This window comes from Lissotriton helveticus, chromosome 9 (genome assembly GCF_964261635.1).
Source record: "Lissotriton helveticus chromosome 9, aLisHel1.1, whole genome shotgun sequence".
Taxonomy (NCBI): Eukaryota; Metazoa; Chordata; class Amphibia; order Caudata; family Salamandridae; genus Lissotriton; species Lissotriton helveticus.
In genome coordinates this window covers 27,983,916-28,001,988 of record NC_136070.1, presented here as the reverse complement: position 1 = coordinate 28,001,988, position 18,073 = coordinate 27,983,916, and the positions used below count along the sequence as shown (strand labels likewise).

Here is an 18,073-nt window from a genome sequence, read left to right as displayed (position 1 = left end):
CTCTGCTGGAGGTGAAATCTGCATCTGAACTTCGTGTTCGCCTGCTTCTTCGCTGTCGAAGATGTCCACCGGTGCCGGGGCCGACTGCCGGGCCTCCATGCGCGCCACGCGCCGTAGCCGAATCGTCTTCTTCGAACGAAACCTTGAACAAGCCATACAGTTGGCCTCATCGTGGTTCGGCGACAGGCACTTGTTGCACACCGGGTGGACGTCGATGTGGGGATACTTGGATCCACACACGGGACAATTCTTGAACGGGCTCCGTTCCATGTTGTGTCGTCGAGGGTCTTGCTGCGTCGACTGGGCCTCGATCACCGAAGAGTCACGCGACTCCCTGGATATCCAACTCGGGAACTGAATCGGAATAGAACCGGGCACCGAACGCAAACAATACCGATGGTATGAAAAAGGCCTTCGGGCCTCGAAAAGTTTATGTTGATTCCGAACTGGAGATAACAAAATTACATCCGAACCCAATGGCGGAAAAAAACAATCTGAGGATGGAGTCGATGCCCATGCGCACTGTAGTCCAGGGGAAGAGCCACCTATCTCGTGATACTTCGAAGACTCTTCCAGGACAACAATGTGCAATCATCCGGACCCAACACTAGGCGGCGATCTATACTATAGATATGAATTCAGCAGCCCACATGCCTCGAACACCTATGCACTCTCACGGAGTACAATCCGAGACAAAAAAAGTCATCGAATAAGAAGCAAATAAATGAGATTGACAATAAACACAACCAATGGTAAGCAATGGACAGGTTGTAGGCACACAGTAGGCCTTTTGCAATCAGACAAGTTAAACTACGTGGGCTGGACCACAAAAAGTAATGTGTTCACGCTGCGTCAAAATGTCAGGAAGTTAAGAAACAAGCATGGCCAGTACAAATAAGTATGACCTTAATGGGCTGCACTATCAAAGACACACTCATCACTCTGAACTCACACTAGCACTGTTCATCCCCTGCACTTGTAATTGTGGTTTGGCTGTATGTATGTAGTAGTGTATGGATGGATGGAGTTTATGGGATGGATGGATAGTATGGATGTCTGGATGTAGTGTTACATGTTTGGAATGTAATGTATGGATGGAGTGGCTAAAGGATGTATGCTTTGGGATGTATTGGGATGGATGGATGGATGGATGGTGTGGTGTTATGAATGAATGTAGTGTGGTGATGGATATATGGATGGATTAGGGGATGGCTGGCAGAATGGAGTGAATGTTTTGTATGGGTGGAATGGAGGGAGGCTATGGATGGATGGAGTGGTGGATGTAAATAGGGATTTAGTGGGATGGATTGTGATGGATGGAGTGTAATGGTTGGATGCAGTGGGGAGATGTATGGATGGAGTGGTGGGATGGATGGATGGAGTGGGATGGATGTATGTCTGTTGTGGGGGTATGAATGAATGTAGTGGACTTTGAAGCTGCGGATCCAGGTTCGAGTCTGGTTAGAGGCTCAACATCAGTGTGATTCTGGGCAAACCACTTATTCTACCCGTGCCTAAAAAACACATGAATGTGTCCCTCCATAATGCAACTGGCGCTCATGTAAAGCGCTCCGATATCTTGGGGTCGAATTCAAGCAGTATAAAAACTGCAACAACAAAAAAAGATAATAAGTGGCTGAGGTGGGATTCGAACCCATGCAGCTAGAGTAAAAGGCTCATACAGGTCACTGGCGTGCAAAAATACAAGGGCTGATTATACGGTGCTCAACTACTAGGAGTGGCCCGGCTATGCCTCAAGAGGGTGTGGCTTAGCGGCCAGATCGGCCGACTTTGAAGCTGCGGATCCAGGTTCGAGTCTGGCTAGAGGCTCAACATCAGTGTGATTCTGGGCAAACCACTTAATCTACCCGTGCCTAAAAACACATGAATGTGTCCCTCCATAATGCAACTGGCGCTCATGTAAAGCGCTCCGATATCTTGGGGTCGAGTTCAAGCAGTATAAAAACTGCAACAACAAGCGTGCCTTTACACAAAACAAATTCCGGAAAGGAAAGGAGACGGCGGGAAAGGAGACACGGTCAGCGGGGCGGGAAAGGAGACACGGACAGCGGGAGGGGGGGCGGGAAAGTAGACACGGACAGCGGGAGGGGCGGAGGGCGGGAAAGGAGACACGGATGCTGAAAGAAAGGCACTCACCTGGACTTCCTCCGGCGGCGGGCGGACGGGGAATGACCAAGTGAAACCTCGACGAGCAAAAAAACTAAACCCCGCCCACCGCCGCACTGACGCACGAAAATGGGCGGGATGAGTAAAAATCGTGGGAACGCCCACGAATCTGCTCGGGGAATGAGTGACGCATCTCTGTTCCAATGGCTAGCCTCCATTTATGGAGCTAGCCAATGGGACAGAGAGGCGGAACGAAGCCCCATACTTGTTTACAAAAGTTTTCGTCAGCGCGATACTGCTTGCGCAGTAAACGCCAGGCGAAACCTAATGCATCAGAGATGCCATAAACACTTGCCAAGCCACGCACTCACACCCTACTTTAAAGGCATTGACACACCATCACGTAAAGGTGAAAACAACATTTTCCTTACAAAGCAAGATGGTTGCATGCCTCACCCTGCAACTAGCTTAGGAGGCACCAACAGGCACCTCCATCAAGAATAGGCACCAGGCAAGCTGACCCGGCTAGAGACACCAACACACACTGCCTGCGAGGAGAGAACACAGAACACCCAGTCTGTTTGCAAGACAACCACATGCACTGAAGCAAAGGGGGACACACCGAAGATTGGGCTGCAGGATATGTGGGCGTAACTCTGACTTACAGATGTACATCTGCGTACATCATTACAAAATAGCATTCAACACTGGTGTTTCATCCATGAATAGGCTTCTATTGTAAGCCTAGGAAACGTTATACACGGCATTGGAAAACAACACAGACTTAATACAAAGATGCTTGTGGCCCTACCCAGTGCTTCAAATGGAAAAATAGAAGTGCAGGTTACTCTGGTACAGAGTCCCTGCTTGTTTCTGAGAAGTGCCGGTACTCTCCCTCTTCATTTAAAGCACTGGCCCTTCCCTTTCATACAGTCTGAACTATTAAACTTACGTTTAAAAACACCTTATTGTTTTATTACCTCCTTCATGCTTTAGCCAATCCTGGATAACACCAGACAAGAAAAAGATGAGCTGAACCAAGACAGGAAGCGAAAGCAACATCTGTAAGTCGAGGAGTATTAGAAACACTCTCCCCTTTATCTTTAGGAAGCCATCACCATTCCAGACTCAACCCATAACCTTGTGCTGCCTTTTTCTGCCATAGAAAAACACACAGGTGCTTACATCACACCCCTGCCACTGGGACTTCAAACCTCTTTCTAATACATAGGCTGCAACAAATCACACAGCTTAATGGAACAGATGGACCATAAACAGGGGCGTCCAGAACCGGTGAAGACACAGGTGACCCAGGCATGACCCTTTTAGTTATAAATAACCCTATCTAAAAGCCACAGCCCTTTTGGATATACAGGATTCTCACAGAGGAGGCTGACCGACTGCGGTTTGTGTCCCAAAATCACAAACTGAGAAGCAGACTGGGTCCCTGTAGGAAAACGGCCTTGAAATGAGCTGCAGCAGAAAATATTAAAAATATGAAGAGTTCTAGACTTGTAACCAAGCAATGCTCTCCACTAAATTGAATTTTAAAGAGAGCAGCTTTAATAAAATGCAATACTTTCTAACAATGTAAAAAACACAGGCAGAAGTATATCTCCAAGATTAAATAAATTGCCACTGAAATCAGAGGGCCCTTTACAGCGCAGAATATTCTATGTAAACGTCCTAGTTTTAAAAGCAGCTTATGAATAAACCCAAATCTGGGCTCTAATGGTGAAAACTATTTAAAACACTCATAATAGAAAATGAGATTGTACCACGTGAACAGTCTTCCTTTAACTGACTCACTTACAAATCATACAGGTAGTGGCAGCAGTTGTGTCGAAGGTTAAGGTTGCAAGGTTTTTTCCAATAAGCAAACTTCCCTTTTGTGCTCACAGTTAAGAACTATTCCTCATTTAGTCAATCAGAATACACAGAGTTTAATTCCCATGGACTACACCATCAAATAAATGACTCTCTCCTTTATTATAGAGAAAATGTATATATTACAATGATTCAAGCACATCATTCTACACACTGTGTATAGATCAGTATATATACAGTACAATAAAACACAATACAATTTCAAATATAAAAAACATTCAAACTCATAGTCAATATAAAGAAATCACCTGTATAGCAATTTCAGTAATTAATACTCCTTAAAAAATATCCTCAATTTGTATACACCCTTTATGAATCGTCCGTTCTGAGTATATGCCAATAGGGTCAATCAATTACTATATCAAGGTAAAATATTCTCTTTCTTTATTTGGATTCTGTCAATTACAATATATCATAGTAAAACAAATTTTTCTTTCTATGGATTATGTCGACGTGGCGTTTCAGCGGTTCTTAGAATCAAATCCCTTGAGGCCGCTTGAGGCTTGGGGTGAAGATCGCTTGCTGTCTGCCCTTTCTCTACTCTGCTTCGTGACCTCGGATTCCCTGCTGCCAGACTGACTTTACTGCTGCAAAAACCACCGGGTGAGACGCGGGACTGCGAGGACCAGGGGGCCAAGCAACACCTCGTCAGGCCGCACCTGGTCCTCTTCCCGCCCCGCCCCCCAGCAAACGACCACTCTCTGGGAGCATAAATCTACTCTACGCCTCCCGCACCGCGGGACGCACGCGGGGCTAAGCCCGGGCCAAGGGCGGGCGCGTTTGAGCCCGTTAGAGACCGGGTAAGACCGGACCGGGATCCTCCCCTAAGTCCTTTGACTCTATGTTATAAGGTCTTGTGTGTATGTCTTCCCATTGTAGCATAACATTTTTGCACATTGCTTTTATATAGTTAGCTGGCAGGTTCAGTATATTCCTTCTCTTTTCTTTTCCTTTGAGTAACAATGTCCACACGAGGAACCAGGAGTAAAACTGCGGCTGAAGGGTGTCAAATAGTTGGCCCCATAGATAATTTTCTAATAAAGGCAAATTCCTTTATCGACCAAGGCATCGCTGATCTTGAACGCAGAGTCTCTCAAGATCTAGCTGTTGCCTATCAAAAACGATCCTCCTTGGGTAACCTAGCTACTGCCAAAACCCCTGATCGGCCTAGAAAATCCTCTCTGATAGAGGTGCGTGCTGATGTACATAGTCTACCAAAAGTGGTGGACCTATCAGCGTCTGCATGCCGGTCAGACTCTCAGATTAGCTTGGAGCTGGAAAAATCCCCAAACTTATCACTGCATACCACACCAGATGCAACTAGACAGTTGAGAGGCAAGAGGGAGGGGGGCGTTAAAAAAAGGAATCAACAGAAAACCAAAAGGGCAAAAAAGTCACATGAGCACCAGGGAAATAATTTAAATAATCTTGCACAGAAGAAGGGGGGTAATAGAAATCAAAATTTATTAAATTCTGCTATAGATGAGCCACCGGGAATTATGTCCACTGATATTTTGACCACCCAAGTAGGGGGAGAAAAGGAAAATGAAAACGATACTGAAAGAGGGATAGATAACCAGCTTCTAATAAGAGTGGGTGAGTTAATACAATTCTATCTCTCACCACTAGAAACCAGTTTGCTACGTATTGAAAAGCAACTAGTTGAATTACTTAGTGTCTCCAAAAGGAAAGATCCACTACCATCGGGATTACCAAAACTAAAACCAGGGGGGGCTAACTTGTTAACAAACAAACCTGCTGTTTCACAGGTAATAAAAGTAGTGGCTGCAGGGCAAACAACTTCAACATCTCCAGCTGCAGTAGTAGTAGCAGAGAAGAAAACTACTGGAAAACCCAAAGATCCGGTTGTTCAGGATAAGGTGACCATCAATACCCCCTTAGCTCCCACGAAGAATGATAATAGGGACCATTATAGGAATACGTCTCATAATAGATTTCCTGTCAACCTCCCCCCTGAGGCAAGTCCCTTTGTGGTAGTGTTGACTGGTGTCCCCGTATTGTCGGATACCGCAGATGAACCTCCTTGGGCACTAATTAATAAAGTTCAACACTGGCTCAATAAGAATCGTCCTCTACCATCTTACTGGTCTAGTCAGATTTTAACAGTTCGTAGAGTCCCTTGGGTGGGCCATGGGAAAAAATTGATTGAGGGACATTGTATACTGGTTAATTTCAAGGATACCGGTACAGTGAATCATATTTGCTCATGGGGTCCCCGGTATACCATTGAAGGGATAGACACAAAACGCCTCTCCTTTTTCTATCCCCCTGGGACCCATTACGACTTAGGCCACGAACAAAATTGGCAAAGAGTAGGCCATCGAGCTTCTGAGAGAGAGTGGGAGGACTGGGGCAGAAATCCCATCAGACATACTTTTAGGGCAGATTGGGGAGGAAACCCCAATAGATATCCCACACTTCCTTCAGGGACCAGTGGAGAGGAATCCCCACCTCGAACAGATATAGCTGCTTGGAGATGGTGGATTGACCACCAACGCCAAGCGGGTGTCAGACAGATGTCTGGATGCAGAGTATGGATATCTCACCACAGGGCGAAAGAAATAGCCCCCGCCAGGTAGAATCTATCCCATTGGTTTCAGGTAGTAATTAACTGGCAGTAACACTGAGAGCTGACGAGGTAATTGAGTCACAAATGGTTACATATACGGAGGATCCGGGTAGTATGACTGACGGCCACCGATTCCGTTTGATCTCGTGGAATATAGCTGGTCTATCACGGAGATTAGATGATTCGGCTTGGTTAAAACTTGTGGAATCCTTCGATATAGCTTGTTTTCAAGAGACATGGAGTAGGGGGTCCCCCGGTTTGGATGGCTACCAAACTTTTAATGTTGCAGCAGAACCCTCACAATCCGGACGAGCTAAGGGTGGCCTTATGACAGCCATCTCTATAAAACATGCTAGCTTAAAAACTGATACAATGGTGTCGTGCCCTTGGTTCCAACTACTAATTATTAAGGACGTATTCTTAATCCCCTTGCTTTTAATCAATTGGTATTACAACATATTTGACCCTCAAACCACAGTGGTCATACAAAAACTACAAGACGAGATTGTCAAAATAACAAATAGTATATCTCCTCTTTTCATTATGTGGGTAGGCGATTTTAATTGTTGTTTATGTAAGTTTAGCGGTTCTAGAGTCTGTGGCCTGGAAGATTTAAACGGGCAACCGCTTGCACATTTTAAACATTCAAAGCAAGGGGAGGCCCTAAATAATATTATAATTATTAATGACCTTTGTGTTTTAGATATGCTCAGTTTCTCAAGACCCTCGAGTATTCCTACCTTCCATGGAGTGGGAGGCCGGATGAGTGTTATAGATTTTGCATTAGTCTCTAGAAAATATATTCATCTTATTAACGACTTTCAGATCCAGGTTAACCCAGCAAGTGATCATAACCCACTTGTCTTGAGTTTGTCCCCCGCGTTCAAGAGACCAGTGATTGTAGAACATCCAATTAAGTATAGTAAGAACAAGGGGGTTACCCTAAGGTGGGACAGGGTGGATGCTAAACTCTTGGAGAAGGAGATCTTTAAGATGAATAAAGAAAAAAAATCGAAGCTTGCTCAACGCCCCTAAATGAGCCTGATGTAATAATTGCTAGCTTCGAAGCTCTTCTAACAAATGTGGCCTCCCATCTTCTGAAACCTATGGGGGGGAAAAAGGGCAACACACATAAATGGTTTGACTCCGAATGCTCCAAAGCACAATCTAGCCTAACAAAAGCTTTAAGTCTAGTGCCTCGCGATAGGGGTTTGATTAGAATAGCAAGGAAAACTTATAGACGCCATCACCAAACGTAAAAGCGAACTGAAAAGACAGGCATGGGACGATCTGGGTAGAGCTTCAGATTTAAAGGATAGTCGTTTATTTTGGGAGATCATAAATCGTCCTTTTTTAAAAAGCGATGAAAAGGACACTCTCCAGACTCACATTCCAGGGGCCACATGGGAGGCTCATTACGGGGGAATTTTTAACCCAAAGGAGGTTCCTCTTGTAACTTGTCCAGAAGGGCTCCCCGATATAAGGAGGGAATCAGCAGTCACACTTAGCCTCTCACTGACCCTTTCTGAGGTTGAGGCCGCACTTAGAAAGGGCATAGCTTTAAAAGCTCCTGGGCAGGATGCAGTGCCATTGGACTTTTTTTAAATACAACACTGATGTGTGGGCCCCGCTCTTATTACTCCTGTTTAAAGCAGTCGTGGTTGGTCGCATCCCGAGTTCATGGCAAGAGGCGGTGTTGGTCCCAATATTCAAAAAAGGCAACAAATGTGACCCTAGTTGCTACAGATCAATATCCCTAATAGATGCGTCCTGCAAATTAATGGGTAGAGTGATTCTGGCCCGTTTAGAATCCTGGGCCGAATCTAACGGTATCATTGTTGAGTCCCAATACGGGTTTAGGAGGGGAAAGGGCACTAATGACCAGTGCCTAAATTTGGCGCTGATCATGGGTAAGTACATGAGAGCCAGGCGTGGTTGTATTCACCTGGCTTTCATGGACTTATCCAGTGCCTTTGATACTGTTTGCAGGGGGAAATTATGGCAGATGATGGAGTCCATGGGGTTTGAGGAGCCTTTGGTCACCTTACTTCGTAGACTCCACGCTGCTACCACAGTAAAGATTAGATTCGGTCCCACTGGGGAGATGACAAAGCCCCTACCCTCGACTGAGGGCGTCCGCCAGGGGTGTATACTGGCCCCTTTTTTGTTCCTGGTTTATACCAACGGGTTGGAAGCCTTTTTGTTGGAAACTTGTGCAGATTTTCCCCAGGTGAATGGCAAACGTATACCGATGTTATCTTATGCGGATGATACGGTTTTAATGACCCTTACTGCAAATAGCATGCAAATTTGCCTAAATGCTTTTAAAATCTTTATGCAGGGGTTAGATCTAAGGGTAAATTTTGCCAAGTCCTTTGCTATGGTCTGTGGCCCGAAAGGGGTAAAAACCCGCAGGCTTGTGGTAAAGGACTCGATTATTGCGAAAGTTGATAGCTTCAACTACCTGGGGAACCTTTTCAACAAAACCTTAGGCTGAGATCCACTGACATCAAGGCGAGCACAAAAAGCTACTCAAATTGTTGAGGGAATCTTTCGCTTTTCCAGCAAATTGGGGCAGAGACCGGTTGCAGAATTGAAATCCCTATACAAAGCAAAATGTATCCCGGTTGTAACATACGGTGTGGGTGTATGGGGTACGCAATCCTGCAACAATATCCAAGTAATTGAAAACAAGTTCATAAAACGCCTCTTATGTGTTCCAACAAGTACTGTTAACATCTTTTGTCACACTGAGGTAGGCTTAGAATTTGTGAGTGACATCATCCACGTCTCTCCTTTATTGCTTTGGATTAAGGTTTGGCGCTCCGATGAACTGAAACTAACTAAGGAAATACTACTAGACTGTCTTAAGCTTGAGCACTACGAGAAGATCCCATGGTTATCATATGTTAAGGATACCTTCCATAGGATAGGTTTGGGCCAGATCTTTTCAAATACTGATACTATTGGCGTCGAAACAAAGCAACTAACCAAAGAGGCCTATTGCTCAGCCTTAGGCATGCTGCGAAGCAGTGAGAGTGCGGTCTACCATAGGGGGAGGTTGTATCATCAACCTTATCTTGCATATATAGGGCAGGACAATGGTGTTTTTATTTAACTAGGTTTCATTTGGAAACATTACATTTTCTATTTGCATTTCCACAACAGGTGGGCTGGTGTGAGAGTTTACCCTTGTGTGCTTGTAACAATAGAGTTTCTCAAAACACCCTCCATTTAATACTCTTTTGTTCCTTGTACAAAGATCCAAGGAGTAGATTTATTAGACCAATTTTGTTATCTCTTGGATCTCGATACTACAAAGAGGGATATGAACATCTACTCTCACTATCCACCCCAGCAATATGCAATGCTGTTCTTAGTTTTATCAGAGTAGCACTTAGCATCAGAAACCAATACTAATTAATGTCATGGACTGTTGACCCCCTTAAACGCGATTAGTCTGGAGCTGGGCATTAATATTTAATTATTGTATCTGTATCGATAAACTGTTTCTTTTAACATATATGAAATTTTTTAAATTGATTTGTAAACCATGTATTGAAATTTATAATGTTTGAAAGACTACTGCATGGTTAAATTGCATTATATGCTATGTCATACTTTTATGATTCTGTTTTTATGAATCGAAATAAAGTTTCAAATTCGAATCAAATCCCTGTCTTCTTCGGGACAAATTCACAAAAAATATTTTGATTTAAAAGACGGTGGTTTACTTATTCTCCACTTTGTTCCCTGTTCTGTTATCCAGGAAGACGCTCCAAAGTTAGGGATGCAAGTACCCCCAGAGTAATATTTTCATCAGATGGCAGGCAATTTCTGTTTGGTGTATCTTTATTTCAGATCCACTTGTTTCTATAATTTCCCCCTTCTCAAATGACCATACTCTTCTTTATTGGGTAATCGGGGCTTCTCATGGTTGTTTTAAATTTACACAGTACGTTTTTTTCCAATCCCTGGTCGTGTGCGATCCAGAGTTCACTTGGCAATATTGTAGCCATCCTCTTCTCCTTATATCGTAACCCACTAGGATACTCAGAGCATTCTGATTGACTAAATGAGGAATATTTGTTAAACTGTGAGCAAAACAAAAAAAGTTTGTTGTTTATTGGTTTAGATACCCTGCCTCTTTTGGCTTGAAAGGACGACTCTCTGATTTTCTAGAGTGCAATGTTTTCTCTACAGGTCAGATTTAAGTTACTTCCCTGGAACCAGGGTTGCGCCTTTCATGAATTAATACACTTGATGTATTACCCTTCGTCCAGGTAAGAGCTTCCAGTTATGTGTTACAGTAGTCCAAGACATCAACTTGCCACGGAAACAAGATAAAAACCATTACCTTCGTGATCTCTCCACCCCACTGGATAAGACCTGAACTCCAGGAAAAAAAGGCAAAGGTGTTTTTTTTTGTTACTCCATCCTCCAGAGAGTCCACCATAACTCAGATTTCAACGCACTTATGTAAGGAAGATTAAGTAACTGGGCACCTTCACGGGCATAGCAGAAGACATTATAGGAATCCATGAACGTTGGAGAAGGAAAATGTTAGTTACTCAGTAAGCATCTGTTCTTGGCACGTAGAGCTGTAGATTCACATGCTTTGCATACTCCTGCCATCTAGAGATGCATCCAGATGCTTGCACTTTGTTTTTCTTTGAAGGCTCCTATGGCATTCTTAGGAAATATACCCATAGATGACATATGTAAAGCTGCAACATGGTCTATACCCCACACATTCACAAAACACTAGTGTGTAGATGTGTTAGCTAGACAACAAGCTAGAGTGGGCCAGGCAGCTTTACGTACACTATTTCAGACCACTGTAGCAGATACAGGTTAGCCGCCGCTTTGGGAGATAACTGTTATATAGTCTATGCACAGCATATGATCTACAGCTCATATGCCTTGAAAGAAAAACGCTACTTACCCAGTATGCATCTGTTCTTGTCATATAGAGCTGTAGAGTCGTATGCGCCCACCCGCCTCCCCGGGTACCTTTACCTGTTGCAGTAACATCTTACTTAGATACATACATTCATGGACATCTTCTTTTACTACTCTTTCTAACTCCATTATCCCCCTCTGCGGGAAAACAATCTAACAATGGGGTCGATGCCCATGCGCACTATCACCGAAAGGAGGAGTCACCTACCTCGTGACTGGAAAGACATCCTCAAAGAAAAACAAAGTGCAAACATTCGGACCCAACACTAGATGGTGATCTATGCAAAAGCATATAATCTACAGCTCATATGCCTCGAACATACCTATTCTTCTTGTATGTAGGATGGACCAGAAAAAATGAATCCTGGTTTGAGTTAGCGTAAATTTTGTGGTATTCAAGTCATGCTGAGTTTGTGAATCAGATGAAGACAAGCAGTGGTGGAAGCTGCTGTCTCTGGAACATGTGTGCCTGTTTATGAGCCAATTATCCAGTTAAGGGAAGACTTGACCCTGGCTTCAAAGGACCACAGCAAGTGGAGGGATACATTTTTCAGAGATGCAGTGCAGATATGAGGCCAAAATGAAAATTACAATGGAAGGACAACTCTCGTGGAAGCTCTTTCAAGCCAACCATGGGATTTCGCAATATTGTCAGATGAGGATTCCACCGGTGGTGGTTCAATGTCTTCCAGAGGATCTGCTTTATTTCCATCCCATTCTTGAAGCTCTGAAAATGGAGTTGTGTCAAAGACCTGCTCTTCACCTTCTGCACCATATTCCCCTGCTGACACCTCATCTTCCTGAGGTGGTGGTAGAACTGGTGTGGTGTAGATTTGTTGGGGAAGCAAGCAGTGGCTCAAGTGTGATGTGGCCGCGGTGTTTCCATTGGCTCTGGTAACTTCGTTTGAATTGGTGTCAGTGCTGACGTAGAGGCATCTAGGGTTGCGGAACACTAGTACATCTGACATAGACCTGATATAATAATTCCACCATTGTGAATACAATATCTTTTAGCAAATTTAGCGATGCCGGCATCACTGGTTGATAATTATATTGGTTTTCCTAGTAAGAGGGCAGAACATCTACGATAATGCAGATGGTAATATTAATTTCTGCGACTGTTTTCCCTTGGTAAGGGATGGATGAACCTGTGTTAAACGCTGGTTGTCTTTATCGGTGTGCTGGCATCATCTTGGCATTTGACACTCAAAGAATCTCATTGTATGCTCGTCAGACAGGACCATCCTCCCCATCAACAGGTTTTTCGCCACCTCCGTTGAAATCAAAGATGTGTGCATATAGTCTTGGAGACACTGTGCTTGATGACGTCTGAGAAAGCAATAAAGAAGACGGTACGTCCAAAGTAAACCTGGGCACAGTTAAAACCGGCATAGTTTTTGATATTAATGAAATTGATATAATTGAGGGTGTTGTTGCCTCATTGACAAGGTTACTGGCGTCACATAGTAGAGGACAATAAGGAGGCTTTTGTTGACGGTGGTGCCAACAGGGACTTCAACAGGCTGGCCTGTACACAGTACAAAGCAATACTGGCAGCGTCAGCTCTGGTCAGTGCTGCATTGTGGACCTACTGGTCCCAGATTTATTTATTTATTTATTTATGCAATTTGTATACTGCACAAATACCCGGAGGTGTCTTGGCACTAGAAAAACAATAATACAGAGCAGATAGAGATAGTGTCTATTGGTTAAAAAGCCAAGTTTTTACTGCCTTCCTAAAGGTAAGGAGAGATGGGCTAGCCCTGATGTGGGAAGGAAGGGTGTTCCATAATTTCGCTGTGGCAATTGAGAAACATCTGTCTCCCCAGGACGATCTCTTTGTGCGAGGGACAGTTAGAAGACAGGCAGAGGAGGAGCGTAGAAGTCTACTGGGGATATAGCGCCCTAGTGACCTTCTTAGGAACTTAGGTCCTTCATTGTTGACCACCCTGTATGCTATACAGAGGGCGTTGAATTTAATTCGCTTCCTAACTGGCACCAGATAAAATTCTTCCTGCAGAATTTTGAATTAGCTGCAATTTATTCAATACTTGTTCCTGAGCGTTTAAAAAAAGACCATTACAATAGTCGATCTTCGATAAAATCAAAGTGCACATTAAAGTTTTTCCTGCACTCATTGGAAGAAAAGGAAGGAGTTTTCTAATCATTTTAAGAGTGAAGAAGGATGAGGACACCAGAGCATTAGCATGATGTTTAAATGAGTTTATCATCGAACATCACGCTCAGATTTCTGACCTTTGCTACAGGGGGTGGAGGAGGTCCCAATTCAGTTGGCCACCAGGTTGGGGATCAGCTAGGGACTAAATTGCCAAATGCCATTACCTTCGTTTTATCGGAGTTAAGTTTCAGGCAGTTGCGAGACATCCAAAGACTGATGTCATGCATACCTTCCTGAAAATTGGCTGCCACTTCTGCTCCATCATTATGAATAGCGAGTACAAGTTGGGTGTCGTCGGCATACGAGGTCACCCCCATCCCATGGGTGTTGATGATTCTCGCCAGGTCCGATACATAGATATTAAATAGGGTCGGACTTCGGGAAGATCCCTGAGGCACACCACATGGGAGGGAGAAGACCGGAGATTGAAAGTCGCCAAGCTTGACAGAATGAATCCGATTTTCAAGGAACAAAGTGAGTAAGGCCCTGGCTGATTGATTGATGCCAATGGCAGCGACACAGTCGATCAAGATGGTGTGATCGACCGTGTCGAACGCTGCAGATAAGTCCAGCAGGATGAGGACCGCTGCTCCTCCCTTATCCAAAATCATCCTGATGTCATCTGAAGCTTTAATGAGAGCGGTCTTCAGTGATGAATGCAATCTTGTTAATCTGTTTGGCAGTATATGACTTTAGAAGAAAAAAACCAGTACCAGTGAACACCACTCTGTGGTTCACAGTGCTGACATCTGAACAATGCTCCCCCCATCTCAAGGATTAAAACTACAGTTTATTAAATTCAATAAACAAACCACTCGCCCCTAGGAGACCTGATTTACACTGCTGAGACTCATTCATATTTAATTTACGGGAGGAAAAGGGTAAGCAATAAAAGCCTTAAACCACAAATGAATTTTCCCACATGCACTGTCCACACACCAAGCACAAACATCTGACACAAACCAGCCCTGTGTACATACACCACACATTGGTATATGCTACCATCAGTTAGTAACACAACTGATATGACCCTCAAACTCAAACGTACCACCAACACACATTAGCACGCCAACCACAGCACTACAGTATGTGCCACAAAAACCAACATGCACTGTAAACTCACCACCAAGACTAATAAAACAATCATGCCCAGATGCACCAACCACACCAGTAAACATTACAACACCTACTACACATTACTGATGCCCATTCCCAGATTCCTCACTAAGTCACACTAACATTCTTGACTGAAGCCCACGCAAACTCTTTGCCCACACATAGCCACCGCACTCACCTGCTGAGGCAGAAAGCACATCTTTGCAAAGCTTGAGCCAGAATGGGAGTTTCTGCAAGCCCATCAAAGTCAGCATGTGGCACAGCGTCTCCTTGATGTCCTGCCGCAGTCGAGGATCGGACTCTCCGTCCAGCAGGATCAGCAGTGCACCCTCCAGGCCAATCTCCCGGAGGTTCACCTCTGCAGAAAGGGAGCGACAAGACATTTACTTGGGCCTATAGCGAAATGAACATTTTCGGTGCATTCGAAAGATTAAATGCAATATACAAAAGGGTACAATACAGTAAGCAACAGTTCTAAATGTAGACAGGCTGCAAAGTACTAAACAGGAAGTAATCCCAGGCATTCCAGAAGTGCAAATGCAAGAAATGCAATAAGATCGGTATAAAACATTGCAGACGCACGAATGCTCTTTGGGTCATAGTCAAGTATTCCCACTGTACTAGTCTGAAAAAAAATTTATTTGTATTTTTCATGCCACAAAGAAGGCAAAAGGTAGTAAGGCAGAATGGTAAACAAACGTTTAATGGTGCGGTGAAACGCTGTAGGAAAGGGGATGTGCAACAATCCTAGATGGCCGCACAAAGCATCCGTAAAATAAATATACAGCTACAAAGACAGAAAACCAAAGACTCCGAGCATCAAAAGCCAGAAAGGAATATGCTACTTACCAGTATGCATCTGTTCTTGGCATGTAGGGCTGCTGACATTTATATCTGTGCATAGATCGCCGCCTAGTGTTGGGTCCGGATTATTGCACATTGTTCTCCTGGAAGAGTCTTTGAAGTATCACGAGATAGGTGGCTCCTCCCCTGGACTACAGTGCGCATAGGCATCCCCTCCATGCTCAGATTGTTTTTCGCCATTGTGGCAGAGATGGAGATACAGTAAGTGATGACCATGCTTGAGAATAATTCTGAGTGCTACAGCTGCGACAGGCACCGGGGAGGCGGGCGGGCGATATAAATGTCAGCAGCCCTACATGCCAAGAACAGATGCATACTGGTAAGTAGCATATTCCGTTCGAGGCATGTGGGCTGCTGAATTTATATCTGTGCATAGAATAAATAGAAGTGCCCTCCCTAGCGGCGGTTGCCCGTGCCAGCTGCAGCAGTCTGAAAAAGAGTTCTGAAAACAGCCTGACCCACAGCAGCTTGCTGTTTAGAGTGGACATCCACGCAGTAGTGTTTGGTGAATGTGTGTATGGTGGTCCATGTGGCTGCTCTATATATATCCTCTAGAGGAATGTTACCTAGGAAAGCCATGGATGCCCCTAACTTGCGTGTGGAATGCGCTCTTGGGGGAACTGTTAAAGTGCGTTTAGCTTTTTGATAACAGATCTGTATGCACTTAACAATCCATCTGGCTATACCTGACTTTGAAATTGGGTTGCCCTTGTGCTGTGGAGAGAAGGCAACAAACAGTGGTTTAGTTTTCCTGAAATCTTTAGTCCTGTCTATGTAATACAGGAGAGCCCTTTTAACATCTAGTGTGTGTAGTGCTCTGTCAGCCACTGAATCAGGATTTGGAAAGAATACTGGTAGTTCAATAGTTTGGTTAATGTGGAACTGTGACACCACCTTAGGCATACATTTAGGGTTGGTACGCAGCACCACCCTATTAGCATGAACCTGAATGAAAGGCTCCTGAATGATGGCTTGCAGCTCACTAACCCGTCTTAGCGACGTGATCGCTACCAGAAAGGCCACTTTCCATGTAAGAAATTGTATCTCACAAGAGTGAAGAGGTTCAAATGGTGGACCCATGAGCCTGGTGAGAACTATGTTTAGGTTCCAGACAGGCGAAGGCGGGTGTCTTGGAGGAATTACCCTTTTGAGTCCCTCCATAAAAGCTTTAATGGCAGGCACTTTGAAAAGGGAAAGGTGTTGTCTGTTTTGAAGATAAGCTGCCATTGCAGCTAAATGTATCCTGATAGAACTATATGCCAGATTGCATCTGTATAGGTGCAACAAATAACATATAATGTTTTGCGTGGATGCATCTAGCGGATTTATGTTATTATTGGAACAATAAATGACAAAACGCTTCCATTTTGCCGCGTAGCACGCCCTGGTTGTAGGCCGTCTAGCCTCCTTGATGATGTCCAACAGTCAGGGGGCAGGTTCAGGTAGCCAAACTCTATGACCTCAGGAGCCATATTGCAAGGCTTAACTGTTGCGGATCTGGGTGCTGAATGTCTCCATGGCTCTGAGTGAGGAGCCTGGGTGTAAGTTTGAGATGCTGGTGGGGCACCACCGAAAGTTCTAGAACGTGGTGTACCATGCTTGCCTTGCCCACGTTGGAGCAACCAGGATGAGGGTGATTGAGTGCTGCCTTAGTTTGCGCGCTACTAGCGGTATGAGTAGTGCTGGAGGAAAAGCGTACGCAAATCTGTTCGACCAGTTCATCCATATCGCATTGCCCTGAGACTGCGGGTGTGGGAACCTGGCGGCGAAGGTGTGGCCTTTTGCGTTTTCGTGCGTGGCGAATAGGTCTATCTCTGGATGACCCCGCTGCTGGAAATATGGTTGTAGCACTGAGGGATGTATCTCCCACTCGTGCATCTGATGGCTATGTCTGCTGAGCAGGTCCGCCATCTGGTTGTCCCTGCCTGGGAGGTGTTCCGCCATGAGGAACATGTTCCTCTGAATGGCCCACTTCCACATGCGCTGTGCTAGGTGTGACAATTGTGGAGAGTGTGTCCCTCCCTGCTTCTGAGTGTAATACATCGCAGTCATGTTGTCCGTCCGGATCAGCACGACTTTGTTGCAAAGATGTAACTTGAATGCCTTCATTGCCATGAAGATTGCCATCAGTTCCAATAGGTTGAAGTGCAACCTTTTCTGCTGCGTTGTCCATAGTCCCTGCACTGTGTAATTGAGGACATGCGCTCCCCAGCCCTGGAGAGATGCGTCCGCCTTTAGCACCACCTGTGGTACAGGCTCTTGGAACGGTCGTCCCCTGCAAAGGTTTTGTGATTTCCACCAATGCAGAGAGTGATATGCACGACCGGTCACCAACACTAGGTCTTTCA

The 18,073-nt window shown here is 44.7% G+C and overlaps 1 protein-coding gene across 2 annotated transcripts in view; it reads right to left on the bottom strand.

Annotated features, from left to right (window-relative positions):
* The window catches only part of HEATR5A (HEAT repeat containing 5A), a 314,530-nt gene that overhangs the window by 138,898 nt on the left and 157,559 nt on the right, over positions 1-18,073 (bottom strand). For both annotated transcript variants that reach the window (XM_078659395.1, XM_078659394.1), the window contains exon 23: positions 15,040-15,219. In XM_078659395.1, the coding sequence (XP_078515521.1) occupies positions 15,040-15,219 (180 nt within the window). The remainder of the gene's footprint in view (positions 1-15,039; positions 15,220-18,073) is intronic.